At 36.0% G+C, this 15874-nt stretch overlaps 1 protein-coding gene across 1 annotated transcript; it reads left to right on the top strand.

Annotated features, from left to right (window-relative positions):
• The first annotated feature begins 565 nt into the window (after window positions 1-565).
• LOC134824076 (uncharacterized WD repeat-containing protein alr2800-like) lies at window positions 566-15656 on the top strand. The gene is made up of 21 exons (XM_063835779.1): window positions 566-659; window positions 930-995; window positions 1431-1550; window positions 1996-2043; window positions 3163-3212; window positions 4071-4121; window positions 4619-4674; window positions 5160-5241; window positions 5498-5596; window positions 5809-5896; window positions 7047-7150; window positions 7586-7711; window positions 7986-8076; window positions 8410-8504; window positions 8735-8854; window positions 9040-9138; window positions 9359-9450; window positions 9687-9797; window positions 12806-12946; window positions 14601-14743; window positions 15006-15656. Exons 8-21 carry the CDS (start codon window positions 5194-5196, stop codon window positions 15101-15103), a joined length of 1455 nt encoding a protein of 484 aa, XP_063691849.1. The 5' UTR covers window positions 566-659; window positions 930-995; window positions 1431-1550; window positions 1996-2043; window positions 3163-3212; window positions 4071-4121; window positions 4619-4674; window positions 5160-5193; the 3' UTR covers window positions 15104-15656.
• Window positions 15657-15874: the final 218 nt, after the last annotated feature.

The raw sequence follows: 15874 nt of genomic DNA, 5'->3' as shown, positions 1-15874 counted from the left end.
GTGGCCTATTTTTAAGGGCAAATAGTGTTCAGAGAATTGGTGCAAAAATGATTGATATTTGTGCCCCATAATTTCGATGACATATCGAATTTTTTTATTGAGCTAAAAGAATATTTTAAGAACTTTTGCTGGCTATAATTTTAACCGGATGCATCCTATAATTATTTGAGCTATTATTGTTAAAACTAACTGGGGGATCATCAGATCACATAATGTAATCCAGGAAGGGACCATTAACTCTGAAAGAAGTACACATATACACATGGGTAGATAAATACGTCTTAATAGTGATATCTTGATTTAGTTGTTATGAAGTTATGAGTTCACATTATATCCCCTAGAGCTCAATGAAACAAGAATTTTTTTTCAATAAAACAGGAGATTTCATTTTGGGAAAATTTTACAAAATAACAAGGTGTAAAAGAATTAATAAAAATATAATGCCCATTTGGTGTATGACTTTTTTCCTTGACTGCTAGTTTGAAAGGACAGGTAACTACGGGGCAAGGAATGTGCAAGCCTGAAAGCTATTGCACATAATTTTAATAACTGATACACATTTTGTTTTTAGGATGGTGTCCACACTCGAGAATAATGTTAAATTTGACACACAAAAGAGTGTGGTTAAGGAGTTGATGGAACAGTGGACTAATAGTTGTGTTAGTTATTTAGATTAACTTATAGTTGTGTTAGTTATTTAAATCAACTTATAGTTGTGTTAGTTATTTAAATCAACTAATAGTTATTTAAAAGGAGGGAATTATTTACAACATATAAGTGATACGAAAAGTTTATTTAAACAGGAGCTTTCAAAATACAAGTGTAAATCGTCTTCAGCTTCCTATTACAAGAACCAATCCCGTATATATTTGACACCCCAAGTCCCTGGCACTTTATAGAAAATTCCACTTCAACATTTATTATTTCAGAGAAAGGTTTTCCTGGAAAAACTACTGTCAAAATGTGGTGGAAGTCAGCTTGAGTTTCTATTTAGTGTAAGTAAAATATGGTGGAAGTCAGCTTGAGTTTCTACTTGTGTAAGTATGATGCTATAAAGCAAAATAATCAAAATGTATGTATTATTTGTGAGTGCACTAAATTCTACAAAGTGATATTCATTATATCATTTAAGTTCCACCATGTCAACTGAATTAGGACAAATGAATTTCTGTTTGATTTACTTAGGGAGGACAGGCTTCCTAAAGGAAGAGTTAAAGTTTATAATATCATTAATTCATGGAAAAAAACACAAATGTTACTTTTGACTCTACCATTCACTTACCTGTAAGTAAAAAATTGCTGTATAACTTTCACTTTCACTTTCACTTTCACTTTCACTTTCACTTTCACTTTCACTTTCACTTTCACTTTCACTTTCACTTTCACTTTCACTTTCATGTTACGTGACTCCACTATTCAGTGCCCTGCAGGTGACGGAGCCGTTGCACCACAGAGGCTTTATTTACTCAGCACAACACCACCTCAAAGAGTGTCCGCCAATTTCCACTCCTTCTAGTAGACATGAAGCTCTACTGTTCGCTCTAGAGAATGTGAGCACTCTTAACTAATTAGTTAATTAGTTCTACTAATTAGTACTGTATGTTATTTATTTACTGGTCATAGACACTTAGACAGTGGCGTAACGAAGGGCATGCTGACCCCGCTGTGCAGGGGGGGGGGGGGGGCATCTCAGGGGGGGGGGGGGCGCCAAATCGTCGTTTGAATATAGAACAACTTTGAAAAACTTAACTACAGTACTAGCAAAACTGCGTGGTTTGCTCTAGAAACACGTTTTTAGAGATTTTGCCGGCGTATCCTCTAAAATCACCTAATTTGTTTAATTTTAGGGAGGGGCGCTAAAGGAGGAGGGGGCGCTTTTTCGGCGGTGGCGCCAAGATACAACGTTACGCCACTGGTCATAGATACTTTACTGATAAAAATTATTACGTTACGCAGTTGTCGGTAGCGGTATATTATATTGATATACTCTTATAGGTGTCTGAAAAGTTTTACAGACCAAAGAGTGCTGTTTTAAAATCACAGGTGAGCATTTCATGATATTTAAATATTCTTTTATCAAGTTAAACTAACTAGGTTAATTTACACTTTACCTTTTATTAGTGGACGAGCCATAGTTTTATATTAAGTACGCTTGTGTGTGATAACTGCTTATATAGGTAGCACAGCAGTTTAAAGCTGTATTAAATAGATGTTTAATAAATTTATGACAGTTAAATTACTTAAGTTAAGTTGCTCAAGTTTTAATCAGCTTTAATTGATAGATAATCTGCACCAGCCACCATAAATCAGAATTCTTGCAAAGACTCTAAAACATGCACTACTATAATAGTAGCATTATTATATTATTATATCATAACTCTATTATTATTTTATTATTAAGCCAGTGAGTTCTGCGTTCTGCAGAATAGTACTATTGCATTGGTCAGAAGAGCTCTGATATGCTTGTTAAAGTAGTGTGCATTGCTTCTCTTCTCAGCATGCATGTAATCAAAAATTCTTCACAAGCTGCTGCGAATTCTTAACATAGCTTAACATAGCAGAGCCCTGTGGAGGATATTCTTAAACCAGTGCCAAGTCATTAAGTAGGGGTGAGAGAGAGAGAGAGAGAGAGAGAGAGAGAGAGAGAGAGAGAGAGAGAGAGAGAGAGAGAGAGAGAGAGAGAGAGAGAGAGAGAGAGAGAGAGAGAGAGAGAGAGAGAGAGAGAGAGAGAGAGAGAGAGAGAGTTAAACACGATTAAAGCCGTGTATCCTATTATAAAGGAGTCGTAGTGTTAACACACTTTAACTGGCTGGTGTCCGCCTCCCACGTGGTTTGTCACGTGGTCGACTCCCACAGCTGGGGTTCCATTCCCAGAGATGAAAGTATATGCTGTAAAAGTTATTTAAGGTTATTAAAGTTTATTAAACAAGATGTCGGCACAATGGGCGACCAAATATTATTATTAGGAACGGTTGTGAAAAGGATTAAGGATGTAGCCTGCGGAATTCATCTTGATATCATTATGACTAATTAATTTTGCTAATACGCCATGATTTAGATATTGATACATTTTAAAATTATAACAAATTTAATGATTGCATGAGAATCTTGTTGAATTATTAATTATTATTAAACAAGTTTGTGGATGTTTGCTTCACTCAGGATGATATTGATAAGTTGATCAAAGAGAATTCGTCAGTTTATAGCGTTCTGTAAGTTAAATGTGTCGTGTTATAGTTAGATAACTAACAACTAGTTAATTAGTTAACAACTATATTAATTAGTACCGTGTTATGTGTTCTTATTATTTGTTTTCACATTCGGCAAAGCATGGGTTACCATAAATGTTAAGTGATAGGTGGCCATCTTGATCTTTATCTAAATGAATAATTTAATCAATATTTCACATTCCAGTAGAGCACTATGCTCTTATAAGCAACGCATAGGTTTTACCCCGCAAGTCAGTCTATGCCAAATACAGCGTTCATAATTTCACCCTGGAAATTGAGTGATAAATTAAGATAGCATTATATTCCTTTATAATTATACTCCTCTTAATATAACTAATTAGATAATTATATAATTGACTAGTTAGATAATTGACCAATCACTGGATAGCTTATTACTGAGTTATTGATGCATGTGCTGTCAACATATTGTTATAAATAACTGTGATTTTAATATGATTCTCTATTTCTGCATGACACTTGAAATGGTCGCACATTTTATATGTATTTTACGTGTAATTCTATTGTCACAAGCAAAATGCCTGCATCAAAATGTTTGAATGATCAAATTATTGTAGTGTTGTAATTATAGACAACTGGTGATGTGTTCAGCCACGTGATAGAAACTAGAAACAGCCAGCTTGAACCAAGGATTTCGTGTGTATTTAAACAAATTTGTCTGTATAGTTTCCAAGTCCACGAGGCTACATTTTGAGGGTTATAATGGTAAAAATAACCAACTAATTTCAATTAATTGGTTTAGAAAATCTTCTTTTGTTTATTAGCATAATAACCATAACTTACTTTGTTGGTAGCCAAATAACTTACAATACAATTTCTCAGGAGCGGAGGTTTATTCAAAACTAATAAAAGTAAAAAAACTGTCTCGTCCAAGTAAGCTTTACTTTGATATATTGATATAACCTAATCAGTAAACAGTTTGTTTTCCTTACTTTCCTTATTCTAGTCTAATTGTGTTGATTTTCCAGGTAATTTGTTAATTTGCTGTAAAATATGTTAAACCTAAAGGCAATAAAGTAATTGATTGATATGTGCTCCTAAGTGTGTTCTCAAATAACATGTTCCTCTCCCAACAAATTACCCCCATCTACTTGTGAAGCACTCTTTATCAATGTTACCGGTTACCATGGTTACCATGGCAATATATTATCTTACAGTCCTCTCTAATACGACTTGCAAACTTTCTTATTTCTCACAATGATAAACACTCTCCTTAATACTCTACTCCAATATTTCCAATTGTAAGCGAGGTATATTTGGTATATTTGGGCCGCGTGTAACCCAACTTTTATTCGGGCTGCTTTGTTAACTGATATTCTAATCACTTATAATGCCATAAAGTATAATCTGTAATTGTAATCTGTGTTCAGGAAATTGCAGAAGGAGTTATCCAGCGTACTGACATGGTACGAGAGTCAGTGGAGTGGTACGCTACTTATTTTATTTAGATTTACTTATCAACAAATAGAATTGCTATCAACCTTCATCGATCGATTTTATTTGTGATTTATGTTGCTGTGCAGACAATTGGAGTTAAATATTTTTACTAAATATAAAATATAAGCCTTGTACTACTTATATTATGTACTCTTATATTTCTCATTTTATTAGTTAATAAATGTACCCAATTCTCTAAGTATAACTGGAAATTTTCATAACATTTTGGGACAGATCAGAAATGCGGAAATCATAATATCCGTTTTGTGGAATCATTTGATAATCCGACGATACGGACTCCGATTTTTGACGAACGCTTAAGAGTTATAGAAACAATCATATCGTAGGCATAATAATACGCCGCGCAACGTGCGCGTCGTTTGCTCGCCGCAGGAAACACATTTTCGCCGCTAATACAGTAAAAAAAAGAAGAAAAAAAGAACTTTATTAACCTAACCAAATTCCACTCTTCAGACTCTGAGAAATTAGACATACTTTATGTGATATTATGCGGTCTCTCTGTCACGAATTGTACCATGCTACTCTTATTCTCAACGTTAGTTGTTATCATTTTATCAAATGTAGGGGCTGGTAGTCTATTAGGTTTTTAGGTTGGGGGGGGGGGGGGGGGGCGGGGGGGGGGGAGATAGAACTACTGCTCTGTGTTGAGGCTTTTTTCTTTTTAAGTGATCATTTTATTCTTTATTTATCGATATATATTATTACATCATATCACTATCTATGTCCACTCTCTAGAGTAGCATTCTTTCTGTTACAGGTAAGAAGATACTTTACTTTACTTTCTATTACAGTTAAGAAGATACCGAGATTTTGTAACGAAGCTGCCGCTGGATCTGAGTCTCACTATTCTCTCTTATCTTACTCCTAAAGACATTGTAAACGCTAGCGAGGTTATTTCTTATTAAGTTATTACTTATTAAATTATTACTTGTTAAGTTATTAGCTGTTAGGTTATTACTTGTTAAGTTATTAGCTGTTTTTTCTAATTCTACCAATAGAAGAAGTGGCTTACCTTAAACTTTCTGTGAGGTTTTGTGAGTTTAATTTCAAATAATGTATTTCAAGTAAACTTCATTATTTACAATAATTCTCTTGATCATAGGTGTGTAAGGACTGGCACGAGATCTGCACTTCAAATCTGACGTGGAATATTAAGTGTGCACAACACGCTGTCCCTCCCCATAACCCTGGTTAGTGGCAAATAATTAATTAACTGTTATAGTTGATTATTTAATTAAATTATTACTTATTTTAGGTAAGTAATAATAGATTATTAATATGGTTCTTATTCAGTTTATTAGTTGAGACACCTTTCAAAAAAGGTTATAGCTATACCGCGAAACCTTACCTGTATGATAATAAGAAAATCAAGCGTATCTCCATCTGTGTGCTTAAGTGAAAGTGAAATTGAAAGTGAAAGTGAAAGTGAAAGTGAAACTAACAGTAAGTTTACTAACTGTGGAGACTGGGGAGCCTCAGTACTTTTCCCAGGGCTATATCTCCAGTTGTGTGCACTGTGCCCGCAAGTAAGTTTTCAAAATTCCCTGCCTCTTCTTATAATAAGACAATTAAACGGCCATCTCCGACTGTGTGTTTAAGTGAAAGTGAAAGTGAAAGTTTTCTAACTAGAAGGAGCCTCTGTTCTGGTCTCTGTCCTGATAATAAGACAATCAGGACTATCTCAAACTGTGGAGGTGGTACAGCAATGCTAAAGTTCTAAAGATAGTCGGGGAGTTTGAATCCAAGTTGGTGATATATCGCATGGCTTAACTTCTGATATAGTTATACGACATGTGTACAATATCTCAACGACAGATATCTCAACAACAACCTACAGAATTACAAAGATGTAGTGGTCATTACGCAGACGTTTCCTCCATACTAAGCATGCTCTGGAAAGTGCATATGTTAGGAATGTAAAATGTAAATCATACCAGAACCAGAAAAAAGTTTCATCTGTAACCTTATCACTTGATTAATAACATTTTTAAACTCCGGAAAATATGTTCGTGAAACCATTATATCCCTGCATGAGCCTTTAACAAAAATGTTTAAGAATGAACTTTTTTAGATGCAGAAATTATTGAGATTTATCGTGTTGCCGAGGAGTTTATTTCTGCACTTTTACTTTGATTTCTGTTTTGATATATTATCCTTTTTCTATAGCTCTGTTCATTTAGATGCATTGATGTATACAAATATTTTACCGATGAAGATAGTTTATTAGAATGATTTTGAGTCTCATTGATAATATCTGACTGCGTTGAATTTATAATTGTGATGGTAAAAGGTGCCGAATAAATGGCGTTATAAGGTGCCGAATAAATTTCCACTTTACAGAGGGTTTGGGGCAGCAGGAGCTGTTTAAAAACAACGTACTATTGAAAGAGAACTGGAGGAATGGCCGGTGTAGAGTTAACTGTTTCTCCGGATCACAACACAAGGTACACCACTTTCACTTTCACTTTCACTTTCTCTTTCACTTTCATTTTAGATCCACCACTCAGTAGTCAGTACTCAGTAGACGTCAGTAGTGGAATTCAGAGTTTAGTACAAGAACTTAATACTTAGATTCAGAGGGAGATTTTTGGAGAAAATATCAGAACTTACTCTTACTGACAAGATTATTACCGTGGTTACCATGGTTAATATTGTTTTATTTTTATACCGTTTTATAATTTATATAGAAAAACCGAATCAGGATAAGGGGTCGTTCACATATTACGTAATCATTTTTTGGAACATTTTAACCCCCCCCCCCCCCCCCCCCCTCAGCTGATTACGTAATATGTGAACGACCCCTAAGATAAATATTTTTGATTATTTAACATTACATGATAAAAGCATCAGTTTTCTGTAAGTTGACGTTTCTATTTCAGATGGTTAGTGTAGCATACGATATGAAAACAGGTAAAATAGCAACTGGAATGATAAACGGAGAGATAAAGATTTGGAACCTTGCCAAGTCAGGAGGAGCTCTCATCGCAACCCTCGTGTCTCACTCAGTCAGTGTATAACTTTATATCACGTGACACAAACTAGCCAATAAGAGCCATGACTAGCCAATTATCGCAACCCTCGTGTCTCACTCAGTCAGTGTATAACTTTATATCAGCACTTTTTTTAATAGGTCCAATAGTTTCAATTCCTTGGACAATCTGGTGGACAGCCAATATCAAGATTAGAATATGAAGATTGGAATTACGTAATATTCACAATTATTGTAGATTAAAAGAACTAAATATTGATATTATCGTCCCAAATATAACCACCCTGCAGAAGAGTGTGTGGGGAGTGGAGTGGTTTAAAGGGAACTGTCTTATCTCCTGCAGTTCGGACGGGACTATAAAGATATGGAACGTCAAGAAGGGTCAGTGCACGTGATCTAGTTATGCGATTATATTAATTATGCGATTATATGAACGGATAAATAACTTTAAGGAAGTTTATTTAAGCAAGATCGGTTAAGTTTAGTAGAGTTATATTTGTGGTAAATAACTTGATAGTTTTAAACCGTTTGATAGCCGTAAGGAGGACTATCTGGGTTTTGAAATTGATAACTTGTGTCACCTCCCCACCATTACCCACATTACCCAGTACCCACGTTACTCACATTACCCACCGTTACTCACATTACCCACCGTTACTCACATTACCCACATTACCCACGTTACCCACCGTTACCCTCGTGTTTTATGGGCAGGACTGTGTCAGAAGAGTATTGAAGCTCACGAGGGGAAGATATGGGCTATAAAGTGTGACAGTGACGTCATCTTCAGTGGTAGTGATGATAAACTGGTTAGTAAGTAGGGGGGGGGGGGGTGGGACTGGGGGGGGGGGGGGGGCGGGGGGACTGGATAATAACTAGTTGATTGAATATTTTTCTAAACTATTTTATTTAAGAGATATCGAGTAGTCACTTAGTCAGGCAACCTCAATCTGATCTCTTGGTTCAATCATATATGCGGATATTTTGGTCTTGCCAGTGACTGACATCTACTTAAACTTTACTATTCTCTACAACCCAGATAAAATGCTGGGATATAAAGAGATGTGAGGTAGTGCAGACCTACCTCGGCCACAACGGTTCCGTCTTCTGTTTGGACCTGAACGGCTCAGATCAGCTCCTGTCAGGCTCTGCAGACAAGGTACAATTCTAGCCAATCACAGCATAGCATTTACATCACGTTACACAAACTAGCCAATAAGAGCACAGCATTCACACAACAATTCTAGTGGTAAGGTATACAATAAATAAGTTTTATCTTTGAATGTATTCCTCCATCGATCAGTACCAAAATCAGTATAATAACACAATTAGCTTCTTTCTCAGACAGTCCGTGTATGGAACAGGGTATCTGGAGAATGCTTGCGGAGTATCTGGGTAACACATACCAACCCAGGCTGGGTTATGGGGATGTCTGTGTCTCAGGTGCTACTAATTAACTAATTAACTAATTAACTAATTAACTAAAATTATCTGTGTCTCAGGTGAGGATCTCCGGTAATCTGGTCATAGAATTCTGGGTCTATAAATCTAAAACAGCTTCAATTAAAAGCAAGAGTTTCTACTAGACGTTACATTTTATGATTCCTACACCCTTGTAATTAAATAGTTTGTGAAGGAGTAACATTACTGTAATTAATTTCAGGGTCACGTGGCTTGTTGTCATAACGACAAAGTTACAATATATCACATCAATACTGGGGTACTCGTCAAAACCGTCCAGTCACATTCAGACACGTGAGTAGCCAATCAGAGCACAGTATTCGCACCGTACATGACACAAACTAAGAAACTATATTTCTAATTTACTTTAAAACAACAGTCGCTTTTGCACGGTTTGCTCTAGTACTAGCTGTATACGTCCAAAATTCGCATTGAAAGTTAATGCATTTTAAATCATTTTCACTGCAATAATTAATAATTTATATAATTAATGTGTTGATCACTTTTTTAATTAGTTCTCCTCCCTGAAGGATAGAGTCGGTGCAGATGGACATGGGGAATGGTTCCCACAACTTACACACCGGCACTACTCTCGTCACCTCCTCAAAAGATAAGACTATTCACTACTGGGAACTGGACAGGTTCGTTTGCTTTGTTTAATCAACTAATTAACCAGTGAATTAAGTTGAATGTTAATTGAAATTAAAAAACTGGGGGGGGGGGGGGGGGGGGGGGGCCAACCATATTAAAGTATATTAAAATGTAGGATTTTTCCCGATTTTGACCCGGGGATATACTTTAATATACTTTAATATGCTTTAATATACTTTAATATATCCCTATCTCCTTGGAGGCCTACATCAAAAATTGTTGGCCAAAATAAGCTTGAAATGCAATTCTTAATCGATTCCAAAAAGTTCTTGAAAAAATATTGAAAACTGATGGAGTTATTTTACCAAAACCCATAATCATGGGTAGAGTGGACCGCTGCCAGTGTCACTGTCTCTCTTTCCCAAACAAAAGGAAATGATATTAATTTGATTGACCGTTCTCAAATGCAAAATGATACCGAGAATGAAATCCGTCGCTCGCTTTTCCCATTCATTCACGGCTTACGAATTGTATAAATAAGTTTCGATTGATTACATCAATCAGATGCTGTAAAAATCTCTTTGGGTTGCGTTCGGGTCGATACCTAGTATTTCGGGGTAAGGGACAACGGTGGTAGTTATTACTTATTGAACAAGCTGAAGTTTATTGAATCTTCATTGCCGAGTACAGCTGCCTTTGGGTAGTTCTTCTTAATCTATTATAGCTGTAAATGAATGGGAAAAGCGAGCGACCGATTTCATTCTCGGTATCATTTTGCATTTGAGAACGGTCAATCAAATTAATATCATTTCCTTTTGTTTGGGAAAGAGAGACACTGGTAGCGGTCCACTCTACCCATGATTATGGGTTTTGGTAAAATATCATCTCTTTTTGATTATAATGTCAGGGTACTTTATAAAGTCGAAATATAAACTGATATCTTCATTAATAAGGAGGAAGTTTCAACGATTTCGAAATTTTTCCTTTAAAAACATTTCCTTGTGTTTAGGGAAGCATATCGGTCGATCACTGACTGAATATGCCACTTAATACTCATTCAAGTTGGCATTAAATTCATATATAATGACATTAAACTGTCGTGGCAAAGCAGAATTTGTTGGAAATCACGAATGAGCAAAATTCTCACCTTTCGCACGTGTAAACTTTGAGCGGACGTTGCGTGCGCATCCAATATTGAATCGCCGTAGATTTTTGCATGTAATTGTGTTATATATAGCTTGATAAGCATGCAAAGTTTCAAAGTATTTCAAGAAGAACTGTAATCACAACGGCACTCTAAAGTTGACAGAAAATGACGAAAACAGCAATTTTCAGTGATTTTAGCAATTTTCTTTCAATTTGGGCGTGTCCCCACGTGTGCAACTTTTCGATTTTTAACTTTAAAACTAGCCTAATGCACAATTTATACCTATAGGAAGCAGAACTGAGCTCCACAGCCCAAGGCATGGCCCAACACCAGAGAATACTAAATCGCAAAATTGACGTTTTTATAAAATAATTCTTCAAAAAAGCACAAACTTCAATGACGAATATCTTTATGAAGGAGCAAGCTAGAAAAACTTTCCGGTAGATTTTCAGAATGCTTGAACAATTATCTAAGATAAAAATTTCCTCAGATTTTGAATAAAATTACTCCTTAATGGTTTAAAATTAATTTTAAAAGTTATTACTTTATCAAAAATCAAGTTTTAAAAATGGTTAACTTGATGACGTCATCAAGGGGTGTTCATGACGTTAAATAATTTTTTTATACAATGTAAACTAAAGTGTAAACAATTATTTGCAAGACCTGTGGTCGGAAATGGCTGTATCTTTTATACTTTTGAATCTATGGACTTTTAAATACAGGCTACAATTGACTGGCAAAGCGTCTATCCCTGAATATATGTATGTATCACGACAATCTATCGTAAAACAGGGGTTCTAGAAAACCCATTTCCCGATGCTCCTGAAACCTGAAACTTTTTTTGCAGTCGATTTGGTTAACGTCTAGACGCCCTGAAAAATTTCAGATCTCTAACTCAATTTTAACATAGTTTTTAAGGCACCTGAATATGGCGATTTTGGGTTTTTTACCGAATTTCGTATAACAGTGCTGGCGAGTATTTTATGCAAATTTCTTAAAAATCTCAACATAACTATTTTTTATTCCTGTCATCTTTGACATCAAATTAGAATGTTTTGAACTAAAAATAAATCTGCTGAACGACTTCCGATGAGTCTTAATGCCTGGAAAACTCCTGCCGGAGGCGGCGGCCTTCGGCCGCCGCCTCCGGCCAGAATGCACGCTTCGCGTGCACAAAAGAGGCTCGTAACGTGTACCAAAGGGGGTATAATAGTAAAGGGGGTATAATAGTAAATGGGGTATAATAGTAAATGGGGAACATAGTATACCCACAATAAATGCAACGGTCGTGCTTGCCAGCACTGTGATTTCAATTTTAATGAAGTCATTTTGGCTAGTATTCCGAACCGAGATATTGTGTGCAATTTTCCCAATTTTGTTCATGGAGGTCTTTTTACTTAGTATCCACTATATTCAACAAACACTGAGTTATATCATTCACATAGAGTTAGTCTCATTAAAAAATATTGAAATTTTATCGAATTTGGGCAAAAGCGAATTTGGGCAAAAGCGTATGCCCAAATATGGGCATATTTTTTAAAGCTCATAGCTCAGCCAATTTTTGACCAATCTGGATGGAAATTCATGTACTAGTCCTAAAACAGGCTTATCTTGCGAATCTGAGTGAAAAATATAGTTCATCATGTAAATCTTAACGAAGAATATAAATCTTCTAATTGTAGGTATATTAAAGTATATTAAAATGTAGGATTTTTTTCCGACCCGGGGATATACTTTAATATACTTTAATATGGTTGCCCCCCCCCCCCCCCACCCCATTAACTTAATTCATTGGATATTAAAGGAGCTCATAATCATCAAATCAGTTAATTGGGAGTGAAAATGAAAACTACGACCTAAACTGATAAACTAATTAGATGGCTACTAATTAACTAATTAACTAATTAACAGAGACGTGCTGCACAAACTAGAAGGGCACAAGGACACTGTATACGATGTAATCTGTACTCCTACACGTATAGTCAGTGTTAGCGCTGACTGCTCTCTAAAGATCTGGAAGTTTGCAGCCCCCAACAACCCCTCAATCAGAAGGTACAGTAGTTAGGGGACGTTCTAACTAATTAACTAATTAACTAATTAACTAATTAACTAATTAACTAATTAGATCTGGAAGTTTGCAGCCCCCAACAACCCCTCGATCAGAAGGTACTACAGTACATAACCCCTCAATCTAACTAATTAACTACATAATTAACTAATCAACTAATTAACTAATTAGTTTGCAGCCCCCAACAACCCCTCGATCAGAAGGTACAGCTTTTAATTTGTTAAGGGGGGGGCCAATGGGTATTTTTTTGTGAAACTTGATTTCGAGATAGTAGTTGACCAACAAACTAGGACCAGTGACCGAACTTTTGAGGGGGTCCCGGACCCCAACCGCCAAACGGTGCGCGCAGGGCAGCCACGCCCATATTTGGTCCAAATTAGGCCCAATTTAGCCAAATACCCTGTACATGCCCCAAACCCAGGTTTATGGTGCTCTACTTGTAGCTAGTGGTCTCCTGAACTCGTATATGAAATTTCATCAAGATTGGACAAAAAATGACTGAGTTATGAGCCAAAAACCATATGCCCATATTTGGGCATACGCACCAAATTTGGTAGATTTCGTCCCATAAATTGGTCAAATATCAATATTTTTGGATGAGACTTACTTTATATGAAAGGTAAGCCTAAACTACATATTCTCTGTAATTTATAGCTTTATATCTGTTTAAATGTGGATACTAAGGCGAAAAAACCACAAAAAATGAACTAAATTGCCCATATCTCGGTTCGCGATATTCGCGGAATTGATCTCACCAAAATTGTAACAACTCAATCAGTTTTCAAAATTTTTGCATGAAATTTTTGGAATCGACTCGAAATCGCATTTCGACCTTATTTTAAGAACGGATTTTTGATTTAGGCCTCAAAAAAAATTTGGCGGCCAAATTCCAAAATTATATTACAGAAATTCAGAATTTGGCCGCCAAATTTTTTTTGAGGCCTAAATCAAAAATCCGTTCTTAAAATAAGGTCGAAATGCGATTTCGAGTCGATTTCAAAAATTTCATGCAAAAATTTTGAAAACTGATTGAGTTGTTACAATTTTGGTGAGATCAACTCCGCGAATATCGCGAACCGAGATATGGGCAATTTAGTTCATTTTTTGTGGTTTTTTCGCCTTAGTATCCACATTTAAACAGATATAAAGCTATAACTTACAGAGAATATGTAGTTTAGGCTTACCTTTCATATAAAGTAAGTCTCATCCAAAAATATTGATATTTGACCAATTTATGGGACGAAATCTACCAAATTTGGTGCGTATGCCCAAATATGGGCATATGGTTTTTGGCTCATAACTCAGTCATTTTTTGTCCAATCTTGATGAAATTTCATATACGAGTTCAGGAGACCACTAGCTACAAGTAGAGCACCATAAACCTGGGTTTTGGGCATGTTCAGGGTATTTGGCTAAATTGGGCCTAATTTGGACCAAATATGGGCGTGGCTGCCCTGCGCGCACCGTTTGGCGGTTGGGGTCCGGGACCCCCTCAAAAGTTCGGTCACTGGTCCTAGTTTGTTGGTCTGCAGCATATTCTAAATAATTATACTCCAGTAAATCTTATTCTAACTGTTTTAACAGAGATTCTAACTGCATAGTTGTTGTCCTGTACCATGGTAACTCGTACTTTTACAGGAAGGCGCTTATCTCCGGTGGGTTAGGACAGTTGTTCCTGTACGAATACCACTACGACGAGAATGTGCAGTACGAGAGCGAAGAGACGCAACTGTACAAGAAACATTTGTCCAGAAAACTGCGTCAGCGAACTAAAATAAGTGGTAGGTGGATTGTTACCTGGGGACCCCAGGCTATTATGTTCATAAACATATAAACGCCGAATAAAGATTGGGCGGAATGACAGGCTGAGTGCTGCCCAGTAAGGTGGATTGTCTTACTACATACTATAATTACTACGGTTTTAATATATTGCCGGGGTTGTTTTCCTACTGCATGTCAAACAAGCTATTAATAAAACAGTGACGATGGTGGAATTTTAGCTTAACTGTTTTTTATTTTAACACTAAATCTTGTCCTCCGCAGGCAGCTCAAACGGATCCAGAGACCTCCTCAGCTCGCTGAGTGACATGACTATGAGTTCAGCTTCTACAATCACTCCTGTAGAAATAGCTTCACACTGATCTAAACACTTCTACAATCACTCCTGTAGAAATAGCTTCACACTGATCTAAACACTTCTACAATCACTCCTGTAGAAATAGCTTCACACTGATCTAAACACTTCTACAATCACTCCTGTAGAAATAGCTTCACACTGATCTAAACACTTCTACAATCACTCCTGTAGAAATAGCTTCCCACTGATCTAAACACTTCTACAATCACTCCTGTAGAAATAGCTTCCCACTGATCTAAACACTTCTACAATCACTCCTGTAGAAATAGCTTCACACTGATCTAAACACTTCTACAATCACTCCTGTAGAAATAGCTTCACACTGATCTAAACTTCTAAACACTTCTACAATCACTGCAGATTTAGAGATAACAAGTTTTAGAGGAGCTTGAAAACTACACCTTCAGATACTGCTGCTCTATAATATTACGCTATATGAGATATATTTGAGGTGTAATTGTAAATAATGAATTTTGGAGATCTACGTCACTGATAAATTAACTCAAAATATTATTCAAATTATGATTGAAGTTACTTTTAAGAACGAATGCAATAGCAAGATAAGTTTTTTATTTGTATTTTAAGAGAATCACTATTAGAATTAATGTATGCATCTAGCCTGTCTAGCCGGAACATTACAAGTCTACACCACATGTAGTAAAACAAAATTTTTTAGTAAAACAAAATTTGTATTTACCACAAAACAATCAATACATATTTAATATTATTATACATTTACAAATAAATCTAAATTTAAATTCAGCTATAGACACAA

The sequence above is a fragment of the Bolinopsis microptera genome, chromosome 12 (genome assembly GCF_026151205.1).
Source record: "Bolinopsis microptera isolate Bmic1 chromosome 12, MBARI_Bmic_1.0, whole genome shotgun sequence".
Classification (NCBI taxonomy): domain Eukaryota; kingdom Metazoa; phylum Ctenophora; class Tentaculata; order Lobata; family Bolinopsidae; genus Bolinopsis; species Bolinopsis microptera.
Note: the sequence above shows the minus strand (reverse complement) of the source record. Positions and strands in the feature narration are given on the sequence as shown.